The sequence below is a fragment of the Chlorocebus sabaeus genome, chromosome 25 (genome assembly GCF_047675955.1).
Source record: "Chlorocebus sabaeus isolate Y175 chromosome 25, mChlSab1.0.hap1, whole genome shotgun sequence".
NCBI classification, from domain to species: domain Eukaryota; kingdom Metazoa; phylum Chordata; class Mammalia; order Primates; family Cercopithecidae; genus Chlorocebus; species Chlorocebus sabaeus.
This window is the reverse complement of record NC_132928.1, coordinates 86219550-86228800: the sequence shown is the minus strand read 5'-3', so window position 1 is coordinate 86228800 and position 9251 is coordinate 86219550. Positions and strand designations below refer to the sequence as shown.

Here is a 9251-nt window from a genome sequence, read left to right as displayed (position 1 = left end):
CAGTACAAAATAACAGAATATACATTTTTCTCAGTGCTACATAGCACCCACATAGCACTTACTCTAGATTACATAATTGGTAATAAAGCACTCCTCAACAAATGCAAAAGAGCTGAAATCATACCAAACAGTCTCTCAGACCAAAGCGTAATCAAATTAGAACTGAAGACCAAGAAACTCACTCAAAACCACACAACTACATAGAAATTGAACAACCTGCTCCCAGATGACTCCTGGGTAAATAATTAAATTAAGACAGAAATCAAGGAGTTCTTTGAAACCAATGAGAACAAAGTTGTAGCAAAAAGTGTAGCAACAAAAATATAGCAAAATCTCTGGGATGCAGCCAAAGCAGTGTTAAGAGGGAAACTTATAGCACTAAATGCCCACATCAGAAAGTAAGAAGGATCTCAAATTGACACCCTAACACCACAACTAAAAGAACTAGGGAAGCATATGCAAACAAATCCAAAGGCTATCAGAAGACAAGAAATAACTAAGATCAGAGTGGAACTGAAAGAGATAGACACACACCAAAAAATCATTGAAAAAAAATCAATGAATCCAAGAGTTGGTTTTTGAAAAAAATTAAAATAGACTGCTGGCTAGATTAATAAAGAAGAAAAGAAAGAATAATCAGATAGACACAATAAAAAATGATATCATTTTTTTCACCACTGACCCCATAGAAATACAAACTACCATCTGAGAATGCTATTAACACTCTGTGCAAAAAACTAGAAAATCTAGAAAAAATGGATAAATTCATGGACACATACACACTCCTAAGACTAAATCAGGAAGAAATTGAATCCTTGAATAGATCAGTAACAAGTTCTGAAATTGAGGCAGTACTAAATGGCCTACCAACCAAAAAAAGCCCAGGACCAGATGGATTCACAACCTAATTCTACCAGAGGTACAAAGAAGAGCTGGTACCATTCTTCTGAAACTATTCCAAACAATTGAAAAAGGGGGACTTCTTTCTAACTCATTTATGAGGCCAGCATCACCCTGATACCAAAACGTGTCAGAGACATAACGAAAAGAAAACACTTCAGACTAATATCCCTGGTGAATATTGAGGCAAAAATTCTCAGTAAAATACTAGCAAACCGAATCCAGAAGCACATCAAAAATATTATCCACCACGATCAAGTTGGCTTCATCCCTGGTTCAACATACACTAAGCAATAAACATAATTCATCACATAAACAACCAATGACAACAACCACATGATTATCTCAATAGACATAGAAAAGGCCTTAGATAAAATTCAACATCCCTTCATGTTAAAAAAACTCAATAGCCGGGCACGGTGGCTCATTCCTGTAATCCCAGCACTCTGGGAGGCTGAGGTGGGCAGATCACCTGAGATCAGGATCAGACCAGCCTGACCAACATAGTGAAACCCCATCTCTACTAAAATACAAAAACTAGCCGGGTGTAGTGGCAGGTGCCTGTAATCTCAGCTACTTGGGAGGCTGAGGTGGGCAAATCGCTTGAAACCAGGAGGCAGAGGTTGCAGTGAGCCAAGATCACGCCGTTGCACCCCAGCGTGTCAACAAAGCGAGACTCTGTCTCAAAAACAAAACAAAACAAAAAAACTCCCAATAAACTAGGTATTGATGGAACATATATCAAATTAATAAGAACTATTTATGACAAACTCATAGCCAATGTCATACTGAATGAGCAAAACCTGGAAGCATTCCCCCTGAAAACCGGCACAAAATGAGCCACGTATTTCATACAGTTGAGCCTTTCCTCGCTGTGGTAGAACATGCCCTGTAAGTCTGCAAAGTAGCACATTGCAGTGAAGCTTTTAAAGACCGTGAAAGGGTTTTCTTTTGTCCCTAAATGTTTATCTGATTTGATTTATAACACTTTATTGTAAAAAGAAAAAATCAATTTTTTAAAAAATACAAAGGTTTTTGAATGTCCTCACTACAAAAAAAAAAAAAGATAAATGCATGAGGTAATGGTCACACTAAATACCCTGATTTGATCATTATGCGAAATATGTTTTGAAATGTCAAAATGTGCCCCCATAGATATGTAAAACTTTAATGTAAATTAAAAATAGAAACAAAACAAGCAAATAAACTAGGAAAAAATGCAGCTTCTTTTCCACACAGAATTGGAAGAAAAAATTATTCTCAGAAGGTAAGTGGACAATTTATTCTTCCTTAGAAGAATAATGGGTGTTTTGATTAAGTAAGACAAGACTTCAAGACTTGGTCTGAGATGGAAAAGTTAAAACATAGAGTACTATACCCTTCTCTGAATTAAAGTGTACAGGTATCCCCAAGGAGTAATGTCATTGATCTCATATCATCCTTCACTGGGCTGCAGGTAGGATAGTAGGGAAAAAAAAAAACCATGAGAACGGGAATTCCATTGTTGATGAGACTACTAACCTGGAGAAATATTAGGACAGAAGGAGAAAAAAATTCTGTAAGGAATTTTCTTTTATGAGATATGATCCTAAAATTTAGCAATAGAAGCATATAATGATTTTTCTCCTAGGTTTTCTATTGAGTGTACTTGTGGGTAAGTTGGGAAGCTCTTATACACTTCAGCATTCTTGTCTGTAAAGTAAATGTCCAAATGTACTCCATGTATACTCTGTGAAAGTTGAATGAGGAAATAATTGTAAAAGCAATGGACTAATTCACATGATTTACCATGACTAAAGCAAGGTAACTGAAGGTTGGTGAGAAGGCCTTATGCATACATATAAACTGACCAGTAGAGTATGTCACAGTATGTATTTGAAAACTGAATTGATAAATAAACTTGTACCTTCTCTGGAATTCTCAGACAAGGCAAATTATCCAGAATGGTGTGGGAAAACCAGACCTTCAACTCCATCTTCATCCTGCTGGGAATCTTCAATCACAGCCCCACCCACACCTTCCTTTTTTCTCTGGTCCTGGGCGTCTTCTCAGTGGCTTTCATGGAAAATATTGCCATGGTTCTCCTCATCTACTTAGACAAACAGCTCCACACCCCCATGTACTTCCTCCTCAGTCAACTGTCCCTCATGGACCTCATGCTCATCTGCACCACCGTACCCAAGATGGCCTTCAACTACTTGTCTGGGAAGCAATCTATCTCTCTGCCAGGTTGTGGAACTCAGATATTCTTCTATGTGTCCCTGCTTGGAGCTGAATGTTTCTTGTTGGCTGTCATGGCTTACGACCGCTATGTGGCTATATGTCACCCTCTTCGGTACACCATCCTCATGAATCCCAAACTCTGTGTCTTCATGACTGTTGCTTCCTGGATCTTGGGGTCCCTTGATGGGATTATAGTGCTTGCAGCTGTCCTGTCATTTTCTTACTGTGGCTCTCTGGAAATTCATCACTTTTTCTGTGATGTTGCTGCCCTTTTACCTCTATCCTGCACAGAAACATCTGCATTTGAAAGACTACTTTTCATTTGTTGTGTGGTAATGCTAATCCTTCCAGTTTCAGTTATCATACTTTCCTATTCCCGTGTCCTTCGAACCATCATCCACATGGGCTCTGGGGAAAGTCGCCGCAAGGCCTTCACTACCTGCTCCTCCCACCTGTCTGTGGTCGGACTCTACTACGGTGCTGCTATGTTCATGTACATGAGACCAGCTTCTAAACATACACCAGACCAGGACAAGATGGTGTCGGCATTCTACACTATTCTCACCCCTATGCTGAACCCTCTCATTTACAGCCTCCGCAACAAAGAAGTGTTCAGGGCACTACAGAAGGTACTGAAGAAAAGGAAGTTAATATGACTTTATCAAAATCTTTTTGAGTGCCTTCTGTGGTCAACACTCATTCAAAAAAAAATGGAAATGGAATCTCTTACATTATTCTATTTCTGGTAATTTGTATTAATATTTTTCCACTTTTCAAAATTATTTAGCATATTATTACATATATATCATTTGTAAACTAAGCTAGATTTGGATGTTAGTATAAGTGGCTTAATCCCTGTGAATGATAATTATATTATTAGGTGTCATCCATGGGTGGTACTTGATTTTAGGATGCTTACTTTTGAAGCCAGGTATTAGTCTGAAGTGTCTTACCTGTATCAGAAAGCAAAGGTTGGAGTTGATTCTCTGTTTTTGGAGAGATGCTGCTTTGTTCACACGTTACTTCCCTATTAGTACTTGTTTTTAGTTTTACCAATCCTCAAACCCAAGAATGACTATTTTAATACTGTTTCTTCTCTCCTTGATTCCCAAGTATTTAAAAGTGGGGAGTTAGTGTCAACACTTTCTTCAATCAAGTTTTATGTCCGTTTAAAATATTTTCTAGAAACTCACATATACATACACACACTTAAATATATATGTGTATGATCTTTATACTAATAAAATTAAATATTTTAATGAGCCCACATAACATATCTATTTGGTTGGGCTGCACAGTCAGCATCTGTATCATGTCTGCTTTTATTCCTTATAATCCTTATATTAACCATCAGAATCTGAAGGCAGAGCAAGATGGTGGAATAGAAGGCTCCACTGATCGTTCACATGCAAGGACAGCAATTTAACAATAATCTACACACAAACAACACATTCATGAGAACCAAAAATCAGGTGAGCCCTTGTAGTATCTGATTTTAACTTTATATCACTGATGAAGAGGCATCGAAGAGGTAGGAAAAACAACTTTAACAGACAATGCCACCCATCCCTCACCACTGACAGCAGCAACAGGGTGCTAAGAGTGTCTCTGGGCTCTGGTGAGGAAGAACACAACAATTGTGAGGGGTTGAGCTCAGTGCTGTCCTTTAAGAGCAGAAAGGAAAACCAGGTAAAGTTCAGATGATGCCTGGCCACAGACAGAGCATTTAAACCAGCCCTTGTCAGAGGGGAATTACCGATCCCGGTGGTCAAAACCTGTGTTCCCACAGACCTTGACACTGAAGGCTAAAATGGGCTGAGGCTCTAAGTAAACTTAAAAGGTAGTCTGTGCCGTAAGTAACAACTCTTAGGTGAGTCCTAGTGCTGAACTGGTTCCACAGATAGTGGACTGTGCAGGGGGCACATGAACTACTGAGACACCAGCTGGGACAACTAAGGTTGTGCTGGCATCACCCTTGCCTAACCTCAGGCTGCACAGCTCATGGCTCCAAAAGAGTTCTTCCACTTGAGAAGAGAAGAGGAAAGAGTGGAGAGGACTTTGTCTTGCATTTTGGATACCAGTTTAGCCACAGCAAGATAATGCACTGGTCAAAGCTGTGAGGCCCTTATTCCAGGACCTCCCTCCCAGACAACATTTCTCTGTACACCCTGGGCAAGAAGGGAACCCATTTCCTTGGAGAAAAGACACCAGTACTGCTAGCATGCATTGCCTAACTGAAGAGCCCTTGGGCCCTAAATAACCAGCAGTGATATCCAGGTATTATAGCAAGGGCCGTGGGAAAGACTCTGCTGGCTTCAAGTGAGACTCAGCTCATTTCCAGCTGTAGTGGCTACAGGGCAAAACTCTGTCTGCTTGAGAAAAACAAAAAAGAAAAGGGGACTTTCCTTTGCACTTTAGGCACCAGCTCAGCCACAGGGGGCGGGGTGGGTGGTGGTGGGGAGAGGGGGGTGCAGGTAGTTCACCAGGCAGGTCCTTGAGGTTTCTGATTGAGGGAATTACTCTTTGATGGCATTTCTGGACCCACCCTGGGCCAGAGGGGAGCCCACTGCCCTGAAGGATTAAACAGTGTTCACTGCAAGCTGACTGAAGAGCCCTTGGGTCCTAAGGGAATATCAGCAGTAACCTGGAAATACCTCCCAAGGGCCTGTGGTGGTGGCCATGAGATGAGGTTCCTCTTCATGTGGAAAGGGAAGGAGAAAGTGGGAAAAACTGCTTCTTGTGGTTTGAATGCCAACTTAGCTGCAGTACAATGGAATACCAGGTAGACTTCTAAGGTTTCTGACTCCAGTCCCTGTCTCCAGGATGGCACTCTTGACACAACTTGTGGCCAGTGTGAACTTGTGACCTTGAAGGGAAGGACACAAGTCTGACAGGCTTAGCCAGATATTGATGGTAGAGCTCCAGGGCCTTGAGAAAACACAGGCAGTAGCCAGGTGGTTACACCAGGCCTTAGGTTAGACCCAGGGCTGTGTTTAATTCAGGGCTGACCCACAGTCTCAGTAGTGGTGGTCACCTGGGTGCTTATATCTGTCCACCCTCAGCTCCAGGTGGCTCAGAACAGAGAGAGACTCCATTTTGGGAGGAGAAAGTAAGGGAAGAGAACAGAATCTCTGCCTGATAATTCAGAGAATTCTTCCAGATCTTCTCCAAAAGCATCAAGGCAGCACCTCTATGAGTTTACTAAAACCACAGCTTTACTGGGCTTGAGGTGCCCCCTAAAGCAGATACAACTTAGATCAAAACAACCAGGCGATTAGGAATGTCTGGAAAGCCTTCCCAACAAGTATGGGTACCAACAAGCCCTGACTGCAAAGATCACAATAAATACTTACTCTTAAATGCCCAGACACAGGTGAGCATCTACAAGTATTGAGACCATCCGGGAAAACTTGACCTCACCAAATGAACTAAATATGGAACCAGTGATAAATCCTGCAGAAACAGATATGTGACCTTTCAGATATATAATTCAAAATAGTTGTGTTGAGGAAACTCAAGTAAGTGCAAGATAAAACAGAGAAGGAATTAATAACTCTATCAGATAAATTTAACAAACAGATTGAAATAATTACAAAGAATCAAGTAGAAATTCTGGAGCTGAAAAATGCAATTAGCATAGTGAAGAATGTATCCGAGTCTTTTAATAGCAGAATTAATCATGTAAAAGAAAGAATTAGTGAGCTTGAAGACGGAGTATTTGAAAATACATAGCAAGCGGAGACAAAAGAAAAAAGAATGAAAAACAGTGGAGTATGCCTGCAGGATACTTAAAATAGCCTCAAAGGGCAAATTTAAGAATTATTGGCCTCAAAAAGGAGAGGTAGAGAAAGAGAGGTAGAAAGTTTAGTCAAAGGAATAATAATAGGGAACTTCCTAAACCTGGAGAAAGATGTCAATATCCAAGTACATGAAGTATAGTATACCAAGCGATTTAACCTAAAGAATACTACTTTAAGGCATTTAAAGGTTAAATTCCCAAAGGTCAGGGATCAAGAAAGGATCCAAAATGCAGCAAGAGAAAAGAAACAAGTAACATAAAATCCACCTCCAACACACCTAGTAGCAGACATTTCAGTGGAAACCTTAGAGGCCAGGTGAGAGTGACATGATATATTTAAAATGCTGAAGGAAATGACTTTTGCCCTACGATAGTATACTGGCTAAAATATCCTTCAAACATGTAGGAGAAATAAAGACTTTCCCAGACAAACAAAAGTTGAGGAATTTCAGGAATACCAGATGTGTCCTACAAAAAAATGCTAAAGGGGGTACTTCAATCATAAAAAAAATTAATGAGCACTAAGAAATCATCTGAAGGTTTAATACTTACTGGTAATAATAAATACACAGAAAAACAGAGAATATTTTAATACTGTTAACTGTGGTGTAAAAACTACCCTTAAGTAGAAAACTAAATGATGAAACAATCACAACTAATAACTACAAAAACTTTTCAATACAAACTGCATAATAACATATAAATACAAAAAACTAAAAGTTAAAAAGTGGGGGGAATGAAGTTAAGGCATAGAGTTTTTATTAGCTTTCTGTTTTTTGTTTTTTTGTTTTTTTGATGCAAACAGTGTTAGGTTTTTATCAGCTTAAAGTAAAGGGTTATTAGATAGTATTTAGAAGCCTCATAGCAACCTCAAACCAAAAAACATACAATATATACACAAAAAAATAGAAAATGAGAAATAAAATTATATCAGAAGAGAAAATTATCTTTACTAATAGGAAACAGGAAAGAAAGAACAAAGGAAGAGAAGACCTCAAAACAACCCCCCAAAAATGGCAGGAGTAAGTCTTTACTTATCAATAATAGCATTGAATATAGATTAAACTCTCCAATCAAAAGACATAGACTGGCTGAATGTATGAATGAAAACAAGACCCATTGATCTGTTACCTATAAGAAACACACTTCACCTATAAAGACACACATAGACTTCAAAGAAATAAAGAGAGAAAAATATTCCATGCCAATGGAAACCAATAAAGTGTGGGGGAGATATCCTTATGTCAGACAAAATAGATTTCAAGATAAAACTATAAGAAAAGACAAGATCACCATATTACAAAGAAGATCATTATATTATGACAGGTCAATTCAGCAAAAAGCTGTAACAATTTTAAATATATATGAACCCAACACTGGAGCATTAAGATAAATAAACTAAATATTATTAGAGCCAAAGAGACAAATAGATTCCAATGTAATAACACCTGAAGACTTCAACAGCCCGCTTTCAACATTGAACAAATCTTCCAGGCAGAAAATCAACAAAGAAATATCGGACTTAGCCTGTGCTATAGAACAAATGGACCTAAGAGGTATTTATAGGGCATTTCCTCCAACAGCTGGTGAATACACATTCTTTTCCCCAGCACATGAATTACTGTCAAGGATAGACCATATGATAGGTCACAAAACAAGTCATAAAATATTCAAAAGAGTTGAAATAATATCAAGAATTTTTGACTATAATGAAATAAAACTAGAAATCAATAACAAGAGGAATTTTGGAAATGACAGATCCCTAGAAATTAAACAATATAGTCCTGAATGACAAGTGGTTCAATGAAGAAATTAAAAAGAAAATTGAACAATTTATTGAAACAAATGATAATGAGAATTTAACATATCACAACCTATGGGATACAATGAAAGCAGTCTATGAAATAAATTTATATTTATAAGTGCCCACATCAAACAAAGAAGAAAAACTTCAAGTAAACAGTTTATAATGAATCTTAACTCACAAAGCAAGAGAAAACCAAACCTAAAATTAATAGAAGAAAATAAATCATAAAATCAGAGAAGTAAATGCAATTGGAGTAAATAAAACAATATAAAAGATCTGTGAGACCAAAAGTTGGTGTTTTGGAAAGTCAAAAAAAAAAATGAATGAAAGAAATGAAAAATGATTAGCCAGACTAAGAAGAAAAGAGAGAAGATTCAACTTAATAAGATTAGAGATGAAAAAGGATACATTACAACGGATAATGCAGAATTTAAAAGGATAATTACTGTCTACTATGAGCAACTATATGCCAATAAATTGGAAAATCTAGAAGAAATGAACAAATTCATAGACACATACAAT

At 38.0% G+C, this 9251-nt stretch overlaps 1 protein-coding gene across 1 annotated transcript; it reads left to right on the top strand.

Annotated features, from left to right (window-relative positions):
* Positions 1 to 2652: 2652 nt before the first annotated feature.
* Positions 2653 to 4279, top strand: OR2M4 (olfactory receptor family 2 subfamily M member 4). The gene has a single exon (XM_007990097.3). The coding sequence runs from the start codon at positions 2844 to 2846 to the stop codon at positions 3777 to 3779; it is 936 nt and encodes a 311-aa protein (XP_007988288.3). The 5' UTR covers positions 2653 to 2843; the 3' UTR covers positions 3780 to 4279.
* The last annotated feature ends 4972 nt before the right edge of the window (positions 4280 to 9251 follow it).

What these genes read in the sequence shown, in the direction of transcription:
- OR2M4 (XM_007990097.3), top strand. Translation starts at nt 2,844, where the DNA reads ATGGTGTGGGAAAACCAGACCTTCAACTCCATCTTCATCCTGCTGGGA.